Source organism: Centruroides vittatus, unplaced genomic scaffold (assembly GCF_030686945.1).
Source record: "Centruroides vittatus isolate TY-2023 unplaced genomic scaffold, ASM3068694v2 contig_545, whole genome shotgun sequence".
NCBI lineage: Eukaryota > Metazoa > Arthropoda > Arachnida > Scorpiones > Buthidae > Centruroides > Centruroides vittatus.
The window spans coordinates 299,607-325,688 of NW_027122321.1; the positions used below are offsets into that span (position 1 = coordinate 299,607).

The window sequence follows — 26,082 nt, forward strand, 5'->3', positions numbered from 1 at the left end:
ATAACGATGTTAAATCGTCATTAAGTCAGAGTCAGACTGCGCTAGAGATAGGACATGACCCCTTTAACTCCTCATCCCGTCGACCTTTAACCACCAAAATTTAATAGCATCGATCCCGATAGCATTTAATAGCATCGAGAGAGATTTCAGTAGATTTCAACAAAAATTACAGAAATTATTAAGCTTCAAACAGGGTGAATAAAATCGCGCCCCGCACACTCCTAAACACCTATATACACACACACTAACATCAATACATACAGAAAAAACATCCGAATTTTTTGCATTTCTTGGCGTTTCAAGGTTCCCAGAGTTCAAAAATGTAAAAATCTTGGGGAGGGGTCACTTTTTGACCGTTCGCCATACTTTCCCGACTGTTATACATAACAGAGGGAAACGTATGACCTTCAACTAACGGCCACCTCCGAACATCTTTTATGCTCCCACCAGTAGCCAAAGGTTTCAGTCGAAAACGTAAATAGTAAAAACTTTTCTTGATTAAAATCATGTACAATATTTGCTTAGATTTATTATAAACAAATACAAGCAAGTTTTAATAAATATTTGATTTAAATTTATACAATTTTTTAAATAATAATACTTGATTTTTAAATATTTAACAGAAGAAGAATTGAGAATAAAAAGAAAGAAAAAATTTAAAGGTTTCAGTCGAAAACGTAAACCGTTTGGAGATAGTAAAGTGTTAAACGACTGTATTCACTTGTCAAAAACAGATGTAAGCTTTCCAATAACCACAGGTGTCGTTAGATTGGTGACAACTCATGTCGTCACTTAACACCTTTCAATTTTTCTTTTTTTAACTGTTTTTGTTTTATGTCTATATATATAGAAAATAATTTATATTTTTCTCTTATATTTGGCAATATAATTTATTAAATTTTAATCGATAATTTTAGAATAAAAGCCATGTAAATATACTGTATTTTAATATAATTTATTTAAAAAATAAATAAAATATACGCAAAAATGTTAATTAGTTTATATTTATACATAATTATGATATTTTATACACATTAATTTATGTATATATAAATATATATATTACATTTCGTTAGAATTAATTAATCTTACAAAATGGACCAGAATTAATTTTAAGAATTTGATAAATTATTCAGAAACTTTTAATTATGTTTATTAATTATACGAGATTTTTAGTGTTATTATTATTTAAAATGGAATTATTTTCACTAGGATTTTTCTTTATAAAAATAAAAATTTGTAAATCTTAACAAATCTTAAATTGTATTTTCTTCTAATATTTATTTCAATCTTATTAATTAATTAGAAGAATTGATGTGATAAATAATCCTAGATTTAATATTTCTTAAAAGTAACTTCGGTATAATAAACATTCACGACAAAAATGTAGGCTATATTAAATTTTAAAAATTTATAATTATAAAAAAGTGATAAAATTAATATAATTTCAATTAATTATTTATTAAAATTTAAACTGCATTACTCTTTATATAAATTTTTAAATAAGTTTAATATATTGTTAAATTCAATGGTGTTTCAATTATTTAAAAATTGTTGCATAATATTAAACGTTAGACATTGTTTTAAAGATAATAAAAATCACTTTTTAAAAATGCAATTTGTTAAAATTATGTTTTATGATGTTTTAAAAATTTTCTTAATTTTAAAATATCTTTTTACTTTTTACAAGTTTTATGAAATTAAAACTAAAAAAAATTAATTGTCATTTTTAAATTAAAAGAAAATGAGAGAATTAAAAAGTATATAATATAAATAATATATTTTATAAATATAAAATATTGTAGTATAAATTTACAAATATATAATATAAAGATTTATAAATATTTTAAACTTTAAATTATTTAAATTATCTTATAATTTATATTCTACCTGAAAGATATTCGCATTATACATTATTTCTAAATCTAAGAAATTGTGTTATTTTTTTTTTAGAAATAATTACTTTAATTTATAATACATTTTTTATTATATTATTTAAATTTAATATATTTTTACAGCAGTTTTTCGCAAGAATAAAATTTTATTATGATTTTTATTGTTGAATATTTTATTAGATGTAGAGCGTTACGGACAGACGTACACTTCTGAAAATATGTATTTTACATACAAAAAAAGTCAATCTCCATTTTATTAAATGTTTTTTTATGCTATAGAATGTGATATGAAAACACACTTCAATCGAACTAAATATGTGCTGAGAATTTTTAAGGAAAAGTCTAATTTAACGAGTTTTTAGAAATTGTTATTTAATTTTATTGAATTAGAGTAATTTATATAGCGTTCATTTTTATATAAAATATAGGTTAACCATTGGAAATGAAACAATAGTTTAAATAGTACAATTATGTAAAAAATTAGGCTTGATATCCTGCATTTCTACATTTATAAATAAGAGGACATCCTTAATATAAATAAAAGAATTATTTTTATTTTTAAAAAACTTGTTGATAAAATGGAATTTGGTAAATAACCTTATTATAAATTTCTCGTGGACTAACAGTATAAGTAATTGTTGGAATATTTTCTTGTTTTTTTATAGTTTCAAAATTTAAGTTTAGTTCCTACTATATACAAAAATATAATAGTTGTTCATATTACTTTATTAACTAATTAGTACTTTTCATTTATGTTTAATGGTGATTGCTAATTAATTAGTTAATTAATTAATTAATTAATTAATTTACTAATTAATCAGTAATTAGTAGAAAAAAACAGAAATTAGTTAATAAATAGTCCTATTGATAAAAGCGAAAATTTATTAGCATACCCAGGTATGACACGAATTTATAAATAATTATGTGGGCTATTTAAAAATTGGTGAATAGTGTACTGTTTTATTATATAAGATAAATGTATCATATAAATTTTCCTTGAAAAAACTACATAATTTATATTACATTCAATTCTAAAAAATGCACATAAGATCATACTTTTTATTAATTATAATTAATAAAAAAATTTGTAATATATTTATAATATATATTATAAATTTAATAATATATTATTATAATAAAAGCTTTAAATTATTTAAAATAATTATAAAAAAATACATTATTTCATAATTAAAACTCTTCTAAAAAATATAAAATGTGAAACTTTATTATAAAATGATAAGTGTATTTATAAAATGACAGTTCATTATATTAAAATTAAATGAAATTTTCTACAATATTTTTTTTTTAAAGTTATGAAATAAAAAATATATGAAACATTTTCTCATTTTTTAATTTTGAATTAGAGAACTTCTAGTAAGAAATATAAAATTATTATTATTTTTTTTACAATTTTTTATGATTTATTTGCTTATATTGTAACTTTACCATTTACCCAATTAATTGTAACAATTGATATAAATGCTGCTTAATCTTTTTCTTATTTATTAAATATAAATAATCTTTAAATGTTAGAAGATCGATTAAGTACATATAGAAACTACCAACTGATAGGAAGGATAACGGATGAAAGCTATTTTAATTTTCTTAGTGTAATCTGGAATCAGTCAAAAGACAAGAAAAAATTTGATAGAAAATGTTTTGAAGTTCAAAAAAAGCAAAAAAAAAATTTTTTTTTAATAAAAATCGTTTTCTTTATTATTTTTTCTTCTAGATAATATCTTTTTTTTATATTAATAAAAATAATAAATCTTATTTTTAAAAGTTGAAAATTTTTTAATAGAAAAATGGATTAAAATAGCTTTCTTCAGCTGACGAAATTGAATTAATTTAATATTATTATAAATTCAGAAATTTTGAAACAAATTTCGCACAATAGATATAATCACGTACAAAGAAATCTTTATACGGATTAATTTCTCCATTTAATGTAATTGTTAAGAAGTTCAATCAGATTTAATTTTTTATTGCAAAAACTAATTATGATTATATTTAATATTATATAATATGATGTATTAATAATATGAATTCGGAAATTTGAAAATACGTGTTTGTGTGTAACCTTTACAGAAAAGTAATCTGTTAGAGTTTACATATATTATTATTATTCTATAAAAAGAAATATATTTTAACGTAAGAAAATCTGTATAAAAATTATATTTTTCTCATACTTTTTGAAATAAAAATGTTTCTAAACATCTTTCACATGTTATAATACACTATAACATAAATTCAGAAATATTTAAATAAATTTTGAAAAACAGATGGACTCTTTTATAAAGAAATGTGTAAAAATATTAATTTTGTAACTAATTTCTCCATAAATGTAATTGTTTAGGAAATTAATTAGATTTAAGTCTCTTTTTTATTTTAAAAATGAATGAAAAACATCGTTTATAAGCTAATGATTATTATCTTTTAACATTATCCTTCTCATTAATTACAAAAATTGTGATATAATTTTAAATTTAAAAAATTAACTCAACAAGATTATTAAAGTTAACCATTACAATGCCAAAGAAAATCTAATGTGATATAAATCATAAAGACTTGTTAATCATTAAATTTTGTTTTAAATACCTCAGAAAATTTTTATTATCATGTTTTAACAACTTAATTTATTCATGTTTTATTAATTTTCTAGGTAACAACTTTAATCTTAAATTTTTGAAAAATTTTATAATAAAATGCTCATTAAAATATTAATTAAATTTCATATGAAGTGAAATAATAATTTTTCATCTTTATAAGTTTAAGATTTAATTATATTATTTTATTAATTATAATTAAGTTATAATGGATTTTTAGAAGAAGTTTATTTATTATAAATTTTATTTTCTCCATTAACAATAAATTTTGATTATCATCATATTTTTCATTTATACCTATGATTGTTTTATTGTTTTAAAGTATAGAAAATGAAGTGTATATACTTTTGCAGAATATAAAGTTTATGTGTAATTGAATTTTACTTTATATTATTGAAACAGATTGTTTATACATTTCTGATTATATAAAGCATTTCTTGTAAGATGTGATATGTATAAATGAACAAATATAAGAGACTATACAATAATTACGTGTACAATTTAAAAAGTGAGGAGATCGGAAAACTTACTGTACATTATTGTATACGATAGGGAGGGATGGGCAGAGACATTGTCTATGCAGACTTTTTAGTGGTATTAGAGTCATACGAATTTGTTCTTATAAGAGTACTTACTAGTCGTGGAAATAAACTAATAAAATATTTGCAGAACTTTTTCGTGAACTATTCTACATATAATTAAACGGGAGATATTTGCTAAAAGTAGATCATTGTATACAACAGGAAGGAAGCAGGTCAAAAATGGCTCAAAAACTGTACACGTAATTAATGGATGGCCTCTGATGTAGTATTCATTAAAATATTTGCTAATAATATGATAATAAATGAATTAAAAATAAAATTGTTTACTTATTTCTTAATTAAATATAAATAAAAAATAAAATAGTCGTAGAAATATTCGTATAAATTTCTTTAATATTGAGTAAAGTATGCTTCATTTGTATTACATGACATTAAATTCGCTATGTAGTCAAATTTCGATTTATCGGCACAATTTGTTTGCGTATAAAATTGGCACTAAATTCAATAATTTAAGTATCTGAAACAATAATAATGCAATGTAGTAATAAGATCTGTTAAGTTCGATATTCAATTCAACAAAATTGTAACACGTGTGTTTATGTTATCTAGTGTTGATGTAGTCCACAGCTCTGTCACACGTGTCAGGTGTGTTATGTAACTATAGACTTGGGAATGGGAGGAGAGATCTCCCTGCCTAGAGAGGGAGAAATTGTGCATTCCCTTTGGTGTGTCAGGTCAGTGTTGACCAGAGTGTGTAGCTGTGTGACTGGTAAAGAACCAGTGTTGTGAATATTAAATTAATTGTCGGGTGCCTGAGTATTACTCGCTAGTGTTGAAATTAAAGTTCAAATTTGTTGTTGTTGTGTTATAAAGAATCTGTGTACTGTTTTAGACCGTGTAAACGGGAATATTTTAAAACATTTTACAAGATCTAAATACAGACTTTATGCTGAGAGTTTGAAAGTCACGTGATTTGGTAATAACAACCTCCTTTGAAATACAAAATCGTGCATTTAGTAATTCATAGATATCGTAGGGTTCTCTATTTAATATTTATGAGACAAATAAATTCATAAATATTCACTGACACTTTACGAAGATAGCCCTATTTAGTGTGTCGTCTATTTATATCGAGGCTTCACTATATATACTTTATACATCATTACTTCGAATTTAAGGCGCACTTTTTTTCATATTTTTCTGAAATCAACGTTGAGATACTTCTTAAATTCTAAATAGTTCAGCATCTATATATGTATAGTACATACATTAATTAACCCACTTTCAAATTAATATCATTAAAAAGATTCATCCGAACAGACTCTGCTCTGTACATCGAGAAATCGAATCAGAACTCTCATGTTACAGAACTGCAATTGAAAATGATACTTGTTGAATGAATCCTTTTATTTCAATTTCTTTAAAAATAAAATAAATAGCATTATGAATGAAACATTTTCCTTGCCTTTTACACATCGAATGCTATAGAGTTTAATTACTATTATAATTGTTTATCCTAATTAAAATACACTAGGTCTAAAAGATAAATTTTAATGTTATAAATTTAATTAAAGAATATATAAGATTTTTTATAAAGACTATTAGAAAAATAGTATGCGCTTTAATAATAATAAGAAGAATAGTATAAGTTATATGATATACACGATAATTTACTCTTATTTAATTTTAAAAAGATTCTTGATACAAGATGATTTTCTGTTTACTTTTTCGAGCCCTTTCACTATTGCCTGAACAATTCAGCTAACACAAACATTCAAGTAAATCATCAATATAACGTTAGCATAACTCTTTCATTAAAACTCGAGAATATTTTCTTTTTTTTCCGAGTCAATTGAAATGATGAATTGCATCTTAATGACTTAGAAAATGAAAAAGTTAAATAAAATAACTTATTATAAAAAAAGATCAATTTATTTTCAGTCACCTTGATTTATATCATTAACAGTGTTAATATACAAGTATTATTTTTGATGTTATTTTATTCAATTAATTTATTTTTTCTCAAATAATTTATATCTTTAATAACAATAGAAATTAAATTAAATTAAACAGTAGTATTTACTTAATTTTAATTAAAAATACAAAAGAATGAAGTAACATTTATTGAATTGTATTAGTAATTATAAAATGTATGATATTTTTAAAATAATTAATGTTTATGATTACTTTCTAAATATTTATTTAATTTCTTTTTTAATAATTAAAATGTTTCGGAAAATGTTAAAATTAAATATTAAATTAATTGATTTAAGTGTTTACTATTGACATTTTTAAAGGTTTTCTAAAAAATAAAGCAATACTGTATTTATTTCCGTTAATTAAATTATTACATTTATATAATAAAAATAAATAAGAATATAAATATAATTTCAACGAGTTTTTTAAAAAGTAATTTATTTTATTTATATTAGATTTATATAAATAATTCAAACAAAATTTTATTTTATTTTTTATTTATAATTTATTTTAAAAATTTACAAGTTAAAAATAATTTTTATGTTAAAATTTTATTTTATTATTTAATAAAATTTGAATTTTATTTAATAATATAAAATTTTGGAATTTGTGTTTTTTTATTATAAAATATTAAAATATTTATTAATTATATAGTGTTTATAAAAGTTTTATTTTTATATTCTCATTAATAATAATAATAATAAACAACTTTAATTGTTTGCTAATTTATTGCTAATTAATCTCTAAATCAACATAGACTTGAAATAAATATTCATGATACAGAATTCAAATTCGGACACTTCAAGAACTAGAGTTTTAGGATTTTGTATATTGATACTGTTTGTCTGTCCGCAAGATTTCACGAAATCCTTATTTTCTAAAATCTTTCAGATTTAAATTGGTATTGAGTTAATTGTAATTATGAAATTAATAATCAAATTTCAATATATTTATTTTCATATAAAAAGTTATTCTAGATAAAAAAAAAATATCTACAGATTTGGAATTTTCTATTGACACTGTTTGTATGTTCTTAAGTTTCATAAAGTTGTTTCCTTAAATTGGTACGGAGTTAATGATACAGAATTAATTTAATATTATGAAAGTAATTATCAATTTTCACATAAGTAGGGTGGCCCAAAAGTTGTTTAATCATTGTAATCATTGAATTTCTGTATTATTCGAATACTTTATCATTTGCAAAATTTACAAAAAATTGTTCAGAATGTAAATTTCAATCTTATAATAAATCCGATTTATGGTTCATATTCACTAGTGTTTTTATATTATATAAACGTTTCCTTTTAATTGTATTTATTTCTCTCTAAGTTATTATTTTTTAATCAATATTGTTAATATACTTTATGTACAGAGTATAGGATTATCTGTTATTATCAAGCATGGTAACCAAGTTAATTTTCATAAACAATAGAAATATTGATTAGAAAATAATAAACAAACATATTCTTCTGGTAAATAAATCACTTTAATAATTTTATTATATGATAAAAATTAAATTTTAGATAGTTTTAAACTATCTAAAATGTTAGATAATGGCAGAATAGATCAATAAATCACTCAGGAAAATTGTTATATGCCATCAATAAATTACTAAATAAATAAGCTAATTTAAGTTTATTAAATTAACCTACGATTATATTTAAAAGGAATAAAATGAAAATTAATTAGAAAAGAAAATAATTATATTAAAATTTATTGAATAATTAAAAGATTTTCCACTTTTTTTCTAGTTTGTAAATTATCCAGATTATCTGTTTTATCGTTTGTTGTTTCCTCTTTTAATTCTCTCGAACATTATAAGAGCAAGAGTTTTGGAATTTTCTGTTTATACTGTTTGTCTGCTCGCAAGATTTCATAAAATTTTGCAACTTAATTTGTTATAGATTAAATTTATTAGTATGAAAGTAACTTTAAAATTTCACATATATGCCCAAAAATCAATTAAGAATGTAAAGAATAAATTCTTACCTCATTTAAATAGTTTATTACCTGTAAACGTTATACAAATTGTTCGAAAGAAAGTTCTTTTTTCAGTTTACAAATTATAACGTTTTAAAAAATGCATTTTCAAGGCTATTTGAAACACACGAAAGTAAACATGAACTTTTGGGCATCCTGTATTTATTTGGAAAATTATAAACACAATTAAAAATAAGTTTACACTTAATCCGCTCGCTATGAAGATCATTATAATAGTTGAAAATAGTTAAAATTTCGATAAGTGTTTTTAGTTATAAATCTGATTAATGCTTTTAATAAATAATCATTAAAATAATTCTATACCGAATTTCAAGATCTACTTTGATTTTTTTTTAATTTTAAAATAAAAAACAATTTCGATTTACTTTTTAAAGTCAAACGAAGCCAGATTAAAGAAGAAAACTAAGAAAAAAGCCAATTAAAATGTATTGTAAAAAATATAATTTATAAAAAAAAAGTCAAGAAAGAAGCTTAAGGATGATTAATTTAAAAATCGAATTGAAAAAGTTTAATGAAGAAGATAAAATTGAGCTGAATGCTAAATAATTCTAAAATGCAAATGTTAAGTTTAAAAAAAATGTAAATATAGAAAAAATAAAATTAGATTGTTTAAAATATATATAAATACAAGAAAAATGTAAAAGTATGTATAATTTGATCCTGGTTTACTGATACAAAAGTAAAAAAAAAAATTGTTATCTAAGTAATAGAAAATTTCTCCAAATAAAATAAAATTACATATAAAAAGAACTTTTGTTGTTTTTTTCTAAAAAGAATTATCAAGATAAAAGTGAAAATGCAGATTTTTTTCAAATATTAAAAATGCAAATAACGGATAATTTCTAGTTGTTAACTACTATTTTATTCATTTTATCTAAAGCCATAAGGAAGAAAGCATGCCTTGAAATTTATACATTATGAAACATTTTCATTTAAATATTCTTTAAAATAAGATATTATTAAATTTTTTAAATTTAATTTTATTATTTTTTCAATAAAAATATTTTGTTTTCAATTAGTTTAAAAATATAGCAAGACGTTTAATAATGTATGCTATATATATAGTATCAAGGCCTTTCAGAGTCGAGTTATAGTTTAGGGCCTCACCCTACGAGAAGCTTCACCCAATCCTCAAAAAATAAAGATATATTATTCATTATTCATTATTATTCGATAGGAAAAAGGGTATCATATATTATAGCTAAGGGTCACAACAAATCTAATTCCAGCCTTGCCAAGGCATAATGGCCCTGTTAGGTTTCTCAGTAATAGGATGTGTATAGCACCTAAATGTTAAATTTTTATAAGAATTTATTATTTTAACAGATAAAAAAATTAATTAATGATTTATTAAATCATATAATGAAAACATTTGAATGAATATAATATAATTTTATATTAATTTTAATAAAAAATTAATTCAGATTTAAGGGAAAAACTGATTAAAAAAGAAAGGGAATTAGATTTAATCTTTAATGTTTTTAATTTGCAAACACGTTAAAGTTTAAATTTCGACATTTTAAATAATAAAACAGTAAAAATTAAGCTCCTGCTAGTATGTTTTAAATATTTGATAAGAAAAATTAATTAAATAATGTGCACAAATATGAAAAGTGTTTAAAAAATCAGCGTTCAATAAATTTAAAAACCCAATTTGTAAAGAACGAATAAAATATTTTGGAAGTAATGTTTAGGAATTTTAAATAATAATTATAATTTTTCGAGACAAATGTTAATAAAAATTTTAATTGCTCTTAATGTTCCTCTTTATTCTCCACACAAATTTTAATTTTTTCCTCATGTTTTTCTGGACACGGTCTTACACGTTGACAGTCGAAAGTCATTACAACGATTCCTGATAGCTGTTTTTAGGTCTTCGACTTCATTCAGTAGAATTTCAAGAGATTAAAAATAAATAAATAAAAATAAGTTTCTAAATTCTAAAAACAGGTTAATTTTTCTTTATTATGTTATATAAATTTTAAATGAAAAAAAAGAGATAATTATATAAATTTTAAATGAAAAAAAGAAATAATTATATAAAGAATTAAAGAATTGTAAAATTTAGTAAATAAAATGCTATAAAAATTCATTAAAATTTACTGTTCTTTATATTACTATAGATGTAAAATAATTATTTATCTAATATAGTATATTAGATATATGAATTTTACACATATAAAGATGTAGATCTAGCTACATGCTGTGTATTGGAGCCTTTGGAGACCATGTTGATAATAGTAAATTGGCTAGGAAAAATGATAATTTTTAAATATTTTATACAAAAGTATGGTATATTTGAATATGTACAATATATGTTTAGATATACACACATACATACATAAAGTGTATATACTGTATAAGTTAAAGAAAATATAAACTTTGTTCTGCCTTACAAATAATGTTTGGACTGATATTCTGTCATTGCATATAGTCTACATACAAAAATAGCCCATATCTAGAGAGAGCTCGGATTTAAATTTCTTATTAGCCAAGTTATAACATAAGAGTTACTATTTCTTCAATAAAATAATAACAATAATTAATTTAAATGCGTGATTCCCTAAAATTTACCCTCGTAACACAAAACTCTAAACTATAACTTACTTATGTGTAAATATGGCTTTACATAGACAATTTACATGTATATAATATGACATTTTTATAAAATTTTAATCAATGAATTTAAAAATTATGACTGTATAATCAGTTTTTGTAATATAATTGCTTATCTCTACGGCATTGTTAGTAAAATATCAAATTTATGTTATAAAAATGATTTCAAATGGTTAAAATTATCGAGATACTGTACATTGATATATGTTTGTATGTCATTTATTTTTAAAACTTAAAAAATTAAATGTTTATATTGTTATATCTAATCAGTACTTGTTATCACGTGTTCAGTTTTTTTCTCAATTATGTATTATTCACTAATCGATATTTAGAGTATAAAGGTTTTTTTTATTCGTCCCTAATACTGCGCTTAGTAAAATATCAGGTTTTATAAAAGAATGTAATGTTTATATACTCGAATGCACACTTTTTAATACAATTATCTTAAAATGTCCGAGGATGATCGTTAGAGAAACCATACACTTCCAGACACGAATAAGACGGCGACAATTGGCAGCTTCTGTTTGCAAAGATGGAGAAGAATAAAGGAGACAGCGAAAGATGGCACCACCATACTGAACAACCATCCCTCTGTTGGTAACCAATTGAACCATATCCAAATAGGGGGCGCAACGAGCGGAAGTACAGAACCGAAGAAGGTGAGTCTGTTTAAAGCAGTTGTGTCGACTCAGTACCAACGTGTGCAAACGGATAGAAGACTTTACTAACTGTGCAAGTGTTTTTTTTTTCACCCAACCATTTATATTGCTAAACATTTTACACTGCACATTTGCTAACCATCCATCATCAGTTATGTGTGTTTACCTTGTGTGTATATGATTGGAATGTGTCAGAGTTATATTGCAAATGGTTATAATCCTCTGGATATATCGGCACGTGTTTGTCTACCAAAAAGGTGAGTTATGTTAACCCTAATGTTAGGCTTAAGAATAAATAGTTGTGGGGTGAAAACAGGCGACTAGCTGGCACCGGTATACATGGTCTTTCTAGATTTCGACAAGAGAGAGGGCTTTGAACTTCATTGATCAACCAGAATTGTAGCGCGCTTCCTAAGAATAAGGGCGAAAAATCTTTCATTAACAATTTATTTTATTGAAAAAAAAGTGATATCATTAATTACGATTTTCTTCATATGTACTGTTTCTATAACTTAATTCTATACCTAGTGAGTGCCTACGGTAACCTTGAACTGGGTGTACTGAAAACTGGTTTCGCTGTCTTGCTTATGTCTGCAAACTTAATTCTTAAAGTTAAATTCTTTATTTTAAAACATTTGTATTAGTTATTTACGAATTGCATTTCGAAACTTTTGTCATCCTTGAACTATATTTAATTTTTCATCAAAAAATATAAGTTTTATATTATATTAATCAAATTACGTAGAAACTAAATTAAGAGAAAAAAGTCGTAAATTTTTAAAATCGTCTTAATTAGCGATTTACAGTGGTGTGTATTTAATTAAGTTTATCTTTCTTTTTAAGAAACTTACCACCGATTTTTTCTCTAATGGATATAATAAATATCAAAGATTTAAAAATGAATCTATGATTGATTATCTTGTTAATAAGAAATATTCGTTCAGGTGTTCTGTTTTAAATAGAAGAATAGCACAAGAGGGTACCTGTCAGTTAAAGAAATCTGTTATTAATGCCTTCACACTCTAAATTGGGGCATAGATATACGGACTGATCTCTAAGGTCATTGTCATCAGACTTACACATTCCGTGAATCAGGTCTTAGCAGCGATGCTCGCACAGTTTAGACAGTAGATGCTGCATCTTTGGAAAGTCTTGCATCCAAAGAGCATCGAATATCCTCGTATGTAGGTCAAAGATAAAGGGTTAATCGTACAAAAAAGGGCATTTTTATTAAATTTCTCTTTATTATCATGCTAAAAATAATTAAAACATTTTATAATATAATCAGAAAATGGATTATAATTATTAATAGACAGTTTTAAGAAATTATAAGATGTTTTTAGGCAATGAAGAAACTCTAAATACTCAGCTTAGCTTGGATCATTGTGCAACTTACTACGGACAATTATCTAAATTTCGTTAGTAAGAATTTTATTAATGGGGCAACATCAAGAAACAAACTCATTAAGAGAGACAGTAGATTTAGTAAATAAAGGCTTTAATGGCACTCGTATAGCATTTTCTACAAACTTCACTTAAATAAAATAAATAGATATACTTAAATAATAGTTTTAATTTTAATATAAAATTTTGCTCCTAATCTATTTAATAGATATTTTATATTTTCCTTATTCGTTATTTTACTTATTAAATAAATATATTTTTAATTAGATAAAAAAAATTCAAAAAATGTATTTTGTTTTTCGTCCGGGAGATTATAGTTTGATTCGATTTAATTCCATCGAAAGATTAGAATCAGTAATGTTTTAAAATCTCGAAAGTAATTTATTCTCTTAATGGAGATATTTAGAAAAGAAAAGTATCGAAAAGATGTTTATAATTGTGTTTCAAAGAGTCATTTATGGATATTATAAATAGATTTAGTTTTGTAGAAAGGTGAAGAAGATCCACTTAACGATTGTCTATGGCTTAGTTTCCTTGTTCAAGTTTTCCTTTGAGACTTGATCAAACAAACAGTCTGGCTTAGTTCCAACTGTCCAACTGGTGTGTGTTAGGTGCTAAACTCAATTTTAATCTACAATAAAATTTTATTTTATTTTATTTTTATTTAATATATAATTTTTTAAAAATTTGCGTGTATAAAAATATAGATTCATTCATTAAGCAACTTAAGAGTATTCGATGTTACTGACACATATATTTTAATAGCTACCAATTTAATAGCTGTATATTTTAATATTCATACCATTAATTATCATTAATTAATTAATTAAGAGAGGATTTTTATGTGTTTAAATAATCATACACCTGTAGTTTTACACATACGTAGAATTGCAATATATATATATATATATATATATATAAAAGTGTAAATATTGAGAATGTGCTCTTCTTCTGTATTTTTCCAAGTATTCGATAGCAATTCTGTATCCAACAGGAAAATCCTGTTCCTATATATATATAAATTAGTTAATTCATTCCTATATGTTTAGATCAGGATGAACTAATGACTCATACAAAAAATAATTTAAATTCGTTCTTTCTGTTAATAAAGAATACCCTATTTTTTAATCGTCAAAATTATATTCATTTTAATCGAATAATTTGAAAATTATCGAAAAAAGTAAAATTAAATAAATTCAAATTCTTTATTTTCCAGTAGGTTAAAGGAAAATTAACAAAAAAGTGTTATCTTGCTCTTGATTTAAACAATTGATAAAATAAATTTCCTATAGTAACAGAGTTAGATTTCCTTATATAATAAAATAATAATAAAAAAATTTACGATAAATTATCTATTCAGATTCAGATTTTTCTAGTCATAAAAATCGAGAAAATCAGATATAAATAACCTAAAAATATAATGTTGAGTAGAAACCAAGGGAGAGAGTATTTACTATCCTCTTTTTATTGATATGATCCAAGCTAAGTTTATTTATAGAACTAACTAATAAAAATATTTATAACGATTGTTTTACAAAAATATTAAATAATAAAAATTTTAAATTATTTTCAGCACAATATTTTTTCTCACAAGTAGTGAAAAGTTTAATATTGCTGTAATTTAGATTGGTATAACCAATCGTAGGAGAAGAATTTGTCTAAATCCCCAAATGAATTTTTTAAAAAAATCTGTTGATATAATGGTTAATATTAAGTGTGTTTGATCATTAAATAAATACTATTTGTTTTTAAAATGTATATTTTAGTATAGGATTTGTGATGGGACAAGCTTATAAAATTTATTTGGTTAGAGTCTTAGAAATCCAGCACACGTCAATGTACTGTACTTATAAAATTTATGCTTAAAAATATTAATAAAGTTAAAGATGAAAAATCTTAAAAATTTACTTCTTTAAATGAAAAAGAATTGCCATAATTGAATTATGAAACTTCATATCATAATAATGTATTAAAATTTGTTCAAGAAAGAAGTAAAATATTGACATGTATGACTTTTTTCAATAAGTATGTAACATTGTTTCATTTATGAGAACTTACCTTTCTGATTCTATTAGAATCATTGTAAACTATGTCTAGAATGTATATTTTTTGTAGTAAAGTAGATAGAATTCCGAAAATCGAATATCTTCAGTTCTCATGACACATTATAAATTCATCTTGATATGTCAGGAATAGTAGTCTCGTAGTAGCATCATATATTTACCAAATGTTAGGGAATGTCAAATATATATTATGGAAGTGATTTTTATGATTTTTTTGAATAGAATAAAATCTTTATCCGATTGAAAACATTAAAAAAAATAAATCAAGATGAAAACATTTTCTGCGAGCATTTTCAATTTTAGAAATACTCACTCTTAGAAATAAAATCACAAAATTAAACATAGTAATTGTGGCATATTACCATAACAATCTCTTTCGTAAGTTAAATCTTGTGAAAATAAATATCTAAGCTTAAGTACTTATTATTATTTCAAATTTAATGGTTTATTACAGTTTTTTTTCTACTAAAAGAGAGTAAAAAAATCATTAACTAAACTTCTACTCTATTCATTTTAAGTTAAGAGAATATTTAATAAAGTGAACGATCGTAAAATAGTGTCTTAAAAACACTTTAATTTCTAGTTCAGTACGGTGTATGCTTTTAATAGAAACAGTTTAGTGTCCGCATTCTATCTCGAGTGTCAAGCATCACACAGCTGAAATAGCAAATTCGATAAAGCGGTTATAACTGTACAATAAGAACCAGTTAAGAAGAAAAGAAAAAGAAAAAAAAAGTAACTTAAATCGCAAAGCGGTTTGAAAATAGTTAAAGCAAACTTTTAAAAACTCAAGGACACCCGCATGGTTCTTACAAAAGGAAAAGGACTGTGAAAATTTTCCGGTAGAAAAGTTACTAAACTTCAACGTGTTTTTTTACATTAGTCATTCTCAGCACATCTAACACAAGAAAAGCTTGCACTGTAACACCAGATGGCGCAATCGATGAACAGACACAAGTCGAATTCGACTTAGATGGAAGAACTTTTGACAATGGTCTTTCATTCGAGATAAATTTCATGTGTCATAGATCAAAACTAATATCAAATATATATATCTGATTGATACTAACAAATTTAAAAAAGAAAAATTCGATTTAAAGGGTTTCTTTGATTTTTTCCCCTGCATTTTATACCCATACCATGATATTATTTTTCAAGTGTTCGTTGAAATATTTTAATGATTTTATAACTATCATTGCATTATCTTCGAATCATTATTAAAAAAGTGTTTCAGTGATTTTACATCTATAACAGAACATCTCCCTGAAGCATTTTTTGCAGTGTTTTAATTTTATACGTTTACCTTAGCCGTATGTTCGAAATATTCTTTGAAGTGTTTTGTAATGTTAACTTATACCATACTATTATTTTCGAAGCATTCTTTCAGTTATTTTTATGCTTATACCACAGTATTGTCTTTGAAGAATTCTTTGAGTTATTTTGCGATTTTATTGCTATACAATAGCATTGTCTTTGAAGTATTCTTTGAAAGTTTGAAAATACTTTTGTGATTTTATACCACAAGAGCATAATGTACACCATTTTACACGACTGAAATTGATTTATCTTGTTTCATGTTCAAATTACCTAACGTTAATTAATTAATTACGTGATACATTATGATACTTTGTTTCTTCGAATGACTTAAGGATTTTGTTAAAGATTGAATACAAGTAAAAAGAAAAAAAATACTAGAAAGTAAATATGACATATTTTTGTTGTAAAATTAATGTTTGTTCTGTCTTAGAAAGATTCGTAAAAAATCAATAAAGAGTAAAGCAGGTAAGAATGACATTACAATGAGTAATAAAACTTTATTTTCTTTCACGAAAATTCTATGAAATGCTACAAAAGTTTCTCGTTTCTGTTAAAAGAAAACTAAAAAGATAATTATATGTCTTAAAGTGAAGCTTATAAATATATTTTAATTATAAAATTAAAGAAATAACATACTCTTGGTAATTTTTCATTAAGAAAAACATCGATACTGAGGTTTCGTATGAGTTTGTATAAATAAAAATTTTACTTTTAATAGAGCAAATTATTCAAATGATTATTTTTTAACATTAAAATCGAATAATCAATATAAAAAAAGTTTAAAACCATTATAAAAATTTCATAGCTTTATAATTATCTTCAATCTATTATTTTGAACTGCCTGTCTGTAATTTGAACCAAGTTTCCTATAAAAATATTCCGAATGAACTTTGAACTTTTGTTAAGAATATTCTCTTATTTTTCTTATATAATACAAAATGTTGGTTGATCGAATATACAAATGAAAATTTTATTTGACTTGAAAATTAATTTTAGTAGAATTTTGAATTTATTTTAAAATATATCGTAAACAAAAAAAAAAAATTAAATTAAAACATTTTCAATACTCAACTTGTTTAAATATAATTTAATTCAAATTATTAAAAATAATGTATTTTAAGTATTTTATTTAATTCGATTTTTTAAATTAAGAAACAGTAACTCAAAAATTCTTAATTATTGACTTGATATAAATTTTATATATTTACTAAAATTCTATTAAAATTGGGATTAAATGTAATAAATGAATATTGTTTTCAGTAATTCAAAGTTTTAAGTTTAATTAATTAAACTGATAACTTTCAATTACTATAGTTTACATTCGACAGAACTGACTCTGTGACATTTTGTTATTAGAATTTCTCGAAATAGTTACGTACTTAAATTTTCTTTTTTTTTTAAGTAAATTTTAAATATTAAAATTATTCTAAACATGCTTTTCATTAAAATGACAGCATTAGGATATTCTTCATAAAATGAAGATTGATAGAAAAATAATGCACAATATAGGAACGTGACGTAAAGTATAGGTTGCGTGACGAAATTGCGTGACCAGCCTTCTAAAAGCCACAGCTCGAGTTACATTGAACAAAGTCACCTCTGTCCACACTTCAAACACTTCTATCTCAAAATATTTCAGTAGATGACTCTTAGACAATATTTTGTCAGATAAAACAACAAATAAAACTGAGAAACTATTTTTATACGTAAGAAAGTTCACAATACAAAATTTTACTTTATTTTTATTTATTGTTCTATATCATAAAGAGTTTAATACATGTGTTTATACAAATATACATTACATACATGCACTGTACGTATGAACTTAAATAAATAAAATTATAATTTAAATTTAAAAACGTTTAAATATATTTTATTTACTGTGTAAAAATAACTACACAAATTAATTTACATATATGCAGTAAATATTTAGTAAATAGAACTTTCGAAATTCTGTAAAGGGATACAGGTATTTAGATAAGTAAAACTATGTATTAAATTAAACATAGCTTTAAAATAAATTATTTTTTTGGAATAATTAATGAGTTTTAAAATTTTTATTCTCATAAAATATGTAAAGTAAAATTTTATATTGAATACTGTACATTACAATTGTTATTATTTCAATTTGTTTTTAAATATATCTTTATTTAATGTAAACATGTGCCTAGATATATTTTTCTAAAATATAATATTTTATTTAACACAAATAATAAACTTTAAATCATTCATTACTTAATGCAATATTTAAATATGTTCTAATAAAATTGAATAAAATATTTTTTCTTATTGTTACATAAATTATTATTAAATTAATTTTTAATATAAATTAATATAAGAAAACTTAAATCAAATATTGAATTATATTTGATTTAAGATTTATTATCTTAATCTCTATAGAGTTTATTGTACAAATAGAATTATATTGCATAATTTGAATTTGATTTGTTGAAATGGATATAACTATAGATTTTATGAGAAGGTTAAATTAATAATTAATATTGTAATAATTAGATTTATTGTTGAACACAAGATTACTTTTATAATAATTTAACTATTAACATTTTATTATAGTAATGAATTAATATTGTTTTCAAATGCAATGAAGGAATTAAATCCCAAATTAGGTTCTATACTGGATTCAATTGAACATTAAAGTTATAATTAATCATTTGAATAATCAATTCTCAATATATTATAAGAGATTCCTAATCCCTGCTAAAATTCTCTAGTATTTGTATTCAGTGGTGATCTCTACATGTGGTATTAATAAATCAGCTGAAATTTCAAAGAAATCTGAATAATTAAAAATTAATATTTTAATATATTTAATAACTAAATTTTAATAAATCTGAATAAAAGTTTGTAGAATATGAGAATAGCTGAAAAAAAAATTCAGATATATGTGAGTGACTAAACATTGAAATTAATATGAATAATTAAGTCAGATTTCAAGTAAATGAAATTATGGAAAACTAGATGTTTTATGTAGTTTGGAAAACAGAACAAAATATGAAGAATTGTTAAAAAATCTTCCATGTTAAATTTTCAAAAAATTTCATTAATTAAAATGAAATTTAAATACACTGCATCTAAAAAATTACAAATTTGAAGTATATCTGAATAAATGAAAGCAAACTTTCAGGCACATATTCGTAGCTAAAGTTAAAACTTTGAAATAAATCATATTTCAAGTAAGGTTAAGCAATTAAAATTAAATTTTCGATAAATTGTAGTAAGTAAAATTAAATTTACAATAAATTTGAATAATTTCAAGCTTTAAATGTAAGTGAGGTGCTGAAAGTACAATTTTAGGATACATTTGATTAACTAAATTAAAATTTTGTGATTAAAAGTAAATTTTCAATAAATGTAAATAATTAAAAATACAGGTTTGAAGTACAGTGTATTTGAATAACTAAAAATGAAATTTTATATATATCAGAGTAAAATTAAAATTTTGTGACTAAAAATTAAATTTAAAGTAAATTATCAATAAATGTCAATAACTGAAAAAATTTCAAATATACTTGAATAACTAAACTTAAATTTCATGTAAATTAAGAAAAAAAAAATTAAACTTCTGATAAATTTTAATAAGTAAAGTTAAATTTCACTCAAATTTCAGCAAACTAAAATGAAAAAGGTTGAATAAAGTTCGATATTTACAAATTAAAAATTGGAATTTAAATATTTAGCTCATTAAAAATTCACCAGAAATCAACTTGCAATAACCACAAATTGTTATTAATACAGTAAATTATGATAATTATCACTTTATTCACTTGTAATAACTCCTGTTTGATTTCAATTGTTTGTAAAATTAATTACATCTTATTACAATTAGGTAAATTATTATTATTTAATCAAAGTAATTGGTTATGATATAGAATATTTAATTATAATGAATGATACACATAATAATTATTATTAATATCAAATTATGCATTTTTGAAGAGAAAATTAATATTTTTTATATTTAATAATAATAATAATAAACTTTTAAAATATGTGAAAATTAAATAATAAAAGTTAATTATTATCTTTAAATGTTTTAATAAACATATTAAAATTTTTTAAATAATTTACTTTTTAAGGAAAAGACATTAATGAGATTATATAGAATTTTTGAATCTTTTTAATATAGCAATTAATTAAAATTTGTTTTTCCTTATCAAGAAGAATTTAATAAAAAGTTGACATTTTCTTAATAAATAGTACTAATAAAATTATAATTTTTTTGATGGATATATTATTATATTTTCAAGAAAGTAATAAAATTTTTGTAGTCATGTCTAAATATAGAATTTTATTTTTAATAAACTGTGATATTTAAAGAATTTTTAATTAAAAATTTATACTTTTAATAAGAGTACAAAGTATTATCATACATAATAACAAAAGTTAGTTTAACTAAATAGGATTTTTTAAAAAATAAAAGAGAAATTAATAATTCATTTTTTAATTATAAATAAATATTTATTTATTTATTTTAAATTTTAAATGTTTATTATTTTAAAAAATTCAAATAAAAAATAATATTTAATTATAATGCTTATATATTGTAAAGTTTTGTTGTTTTATAAAGTTATAAATAAATAAATAAATATTTATTTATTTATAACTTTACAAAACAACAAAATTTTGTAGAATAAATATTATGAATAAGATTAAAAATTATTTAAAAAGGTGTACAACTCAAATATAAATAATTAACATGTGATGATTAACTATGTGTTACCTCTTTTTTTTTTAGTATATTATAATTGAATATTGAAGATTGTAGTAAACACAATTTTTTTTGGAAAAACTTCTCACTTACTACCATTAACACAATATGCAGATTAATTAGGCATTTAATTATTCACCGTTACATAGCCGTTGTGGTATATAGTTACAGACTTAAGCTTTAACAGTGAACTAAGTGGGATGACTTGTCGATGTGGATAAAGTTCCTTTAAATCTCTTTGGTGTTATCCGATTACAACAGGATGCTGTTTCCTAAGAGATGTTGTTCACATCATGATACCTTTTGTTAGAAATTGTCTTTATTATAAATACAGTTCCAATATTGAGTTCAATAAATGAACTCTATAAAATTTAATAAATGTTAATTAATATTGATTACATTATTTAAAATGAGATAAAAATATTAATTTAACAATTAATAATTTGAATATGTAATTAAAAAATGAATTAATGCCATAATTAACTAGATATGAGAATGAATTTTAATGAAAACATTTTATAAAAATCCTTATTAATAATGATTGTTGAATTTGTATATGTTAACAAATGCGTAATAAATTTTTATTTAAAAAAGATTTTTAATAAAGATTTATTATACTTAAATTTTTAATAAAAATAAAATAAATTTTTTAAAATTCCAAGTGACTTAATTAACAAATGGAGAAATAGATTTTAATTAACTCAATTAAGAACTTGTCAGATTCATGGGGAGGTTATAGCTATTGTAAAAAATATATATTTCTCATTTAAATTACCTTTATTATCCTAAGGCGGTAAATCGATCAGATATTATTGATAGTTTATATAAATGTAAAGAAGTAGGATGTAATTTTTTTTATCATGCGCTTGTAATAGTCTTTTTTTTATAGTACTTCATTTCCTGAAGCAATACATAGATTTAGATATGAAAGATGCAAAGATGAAAAATTCGGTAAGTGATCCGTCAATAAATATATATCAGTATATAGGCACTAAAATTGCATGCAATTTTATCAGGAATGCTGGAGATGATGCTCAGATTTCTGGTTAGTACAAAAACACATATACATATATATATATTATTTGAGTTTCAATCTATAAAAAGAAACACGTATCATGATTTCTATTACTTTCAATGATCTTCAAATATAAAGCATTATATACACATCAGTCCTTCTAAGTTGATAATAAATCTTAATCGAATGTACACTACATTTTATCCCTTTGACAGTTGAAAGCGTTTGAATGCCGAATTAACTTTGCATTCAGAAATAATTTTCTTCTTGCTGAATGAGGGTAGATTTTTCGTTATTCATAGTATTCCTGTAATGTCAACATAAAAGATTCGATTTCGAGAGAAATTTACTCCAATGAAAACATCAAAGATTGTACTTTTTTGATGTTATCTTTCTTAAAGAATGCTAAATAATATCGCATTTATATATGAAACGACATGAAATTCGATCATTCAGGAATAAGTTAAATTACAAATGAATCTTGGAAAGTATTCAAAATCTTATATTAAGCTAAAATAATAACAGATCATTTTATTTAATAATAAGTCAGAGAAGTTAATTATTTGAAAGCAATTTTTAGTATTAAATTTTAAAAATTCCAAGGAAATCGGGAATTAAATTAAATTATTCATATATTAAAAACATAAAAAAATAATTTTAAATTATTGTAAATTCCAGAAATAGATCAGTAATAATCTAAATTTTATTTTAGTAATTTTTCGAGAACGTGACAGTGTTTCTGAAGGATTTAAAAGTATTGTTTCACATTTAAAAAAAAAATAAATAAATTTTGAATTATTTTAAAAGAATTTTATATTGTTTAAAAGTACAATTGAATTTTTTAAAATTTTTTCCTTTTTAAAAATCTTTTCGGATGAAAGATATAATTTCATCCGAAGTAAAAGTATTCAAAGATGTAATTTACACTCTAAAGACTTTATATAAGGATTTTTAAAACTATTTTGAAAGTTTGAGGTATCTAACTCAAGTTGATTTTAGAGATTTTTAACGAACAGACAGACAGAAAATTCTAGAGTATATCTATTTTTAATAATAAAGAAATATAAAAGGAAAACGCTGCTATAATACCAGAGATTTATTTATTAAATATAGTTTACTACTATTATCCAAAACAATTTTAAAAGCACAATTCTATTGTACTAGGGAAATTCATAAATTTTTTAAATTGCTACAAACAAAAGTGGGACAATATATCCTGCTAGTGTATACATAAAACATTTGTCTTTAACTCAGGAAACGGTAATGATCACAAATAATATGATGTATTGTATATATGTTGAAACTCAATTTGTTAATAAAAGAAAAAAATATATATATAAAATAAAAAGAAAAAAACTTTCATTATCATCAGATGCACGAAGCAATTATCATTATCTAGAAACGAAAGTTTATGATTAACTTATTTTTTCTTCTTTATTTTTTTATTTTTTTCCTTAGGACGACAACGACGAGAAAAAGTTCGTTATCTGATATGAGAAATTGTCAATTGTCGTCTATTAATAGAAACTTATGATCAATTATCTTTACCTCATAATGAGAAATGGGTCACTAATATCTTATAAATGAAATAATTACTATTGTGTTATCAGATTATTGCTTTGAACATTTGTTTTTTTGGTAACAGTCTAAAGAAGAATAAATGCTTTTTTTTGCATTTTGAATCGTTTTTTATTGCTAAACTCATTAAATAAATACATAATTATAACTTAATTCTAAACAAGTATCTTTGCTGTTAATAGATAACATTATGTAAACTGTATAAGGTATAATAATCGTGCGACGTGTGGAGCATATAATATAGAGTTTAAGGAGTTTAATGAGCAGAATATACCGTGAGAATACAATTATAGTAAATATATCAAAGATTTAACATTTTTTTCCTGAAAAAGTTGTATAAATGATCAGAATTGATGTATTAATAAACATTAAAAGTTAGAGCGTAATATAATGCTGTTATTACTATTCAGCTTGAAACTGATATTTTTTAAATTATTTATATATTAATGTTGATCCTTATCACATAAAATTGATCTTTATCGCCCTAAACTAGTCTATTCGGCATTAAAATTTAACCTTATTCTCAAACGGGCGTAGACAAAGTTTCTTGTAGATATTCGTGCGATAATATAAGGGAAAGGAATGTTAAAGTTGAATCCTAACAGCAGTTTATGTCTTCGAAACTTTCCAAAAAATTACTTTGTCTACGCCCCTATTTAAGAATAAGATTAAATTTTTAATGCTGGTTAAACCAATTTACGTTCATTTCTATACGATAAGAATCAGCATTAATAAATAAATAATTTAAAAATTAGTTACCTTTATCTATTTTCATTAATCAAATTCAATATATAATATGTTTAATTATCTTTACTTATCTTGAATTGATCATTAAATTATTATTATACGAATAATTACAATTATTAAGAATATAATGGCAAATGAACGAGTTTTATCGTTTAATACATACTTTTAAAATGTAATTTATTTTTTAGACTGACTTGTCTTCTTTTCATTAAATTACTGTTCTTAATAAACTGAAAAATGTATTTTTTTCCCCCTTTTCTTTTTAAAGAAAAGTATGAACTCTCTTCTAAAACTAAAACTAACCAATGCAAGAAAATACATTTCACAACAAACCAGTAATTATTAGCAATCACGAATGTCAAGATACAAATTTATTTTGAGAATGCAGGAAGCATTCCTGAACAAAATCAAGTAAAGCTAGTTCTTGTGTTTTTACTTGTTTACACAAGCAATAGATTTCTTCCTGTCAGCTTTCTCTGTGTGTGGATTACCACCCTAAAACAAATATGACAGAACACTGGTGTTTTCAGAACTTTCTTAACGATCCAAATATAGAAAGAACATTATTCATGAATTCTAGAACGATGACTTTCCGAATTACTAAACATTATATTGTATATACTTGGTATATTATTATCTACAGAAACATTTAGACAAATCAATTAAAGTTAAACAAATAAGTTTATGAACTTTATAAGATATTTATTTATATATTTCTGTCATCCTAAATTGGAAATTCTTCGTAATTTTGTTATTCTTGCGTCAATCGATACGACTTTATATATATATATATATATATATATATATATATATAAAGAGAAATGCATTGGATATATTTAAATTTAAACGATTGATAATGCATTTATATAAAACTCCAGTTCTATTTTCTTTCTATAAATATGATTGGGATAAATTTATGATATATTTTATTCT

General features: G+C 22.5%; 1 protein-coding gene across 2 annotated transcripts in view; it reads left to right on the top strand.

Moving 5' to 3' along the window:
• The first annotated feature begins 12,294 nt into the window (after window positions 1-12,294).
• Window positions 12,295-26,082, top strand: part of Ptp69D (Protein tyrosine phosphatase 69D) — a 442,542-nt gene continuing 428,754 nt past the window's right edge. For both annotated transcript variants that reach the window (XM_067274239.1, XM_067274240.1), the window contains exon 1: window positions 12,295-12,553. In XM_067274239.1, coding sequence (XP_067130340.1) covers window positions 12,474-12,553 — 80 coding nt within the window. In that variant the 5' untranslated portion in view covers window positions 12,295-12,473. The remainder of the gene's footprint in view (window positions 12,554-26,082) is intronic.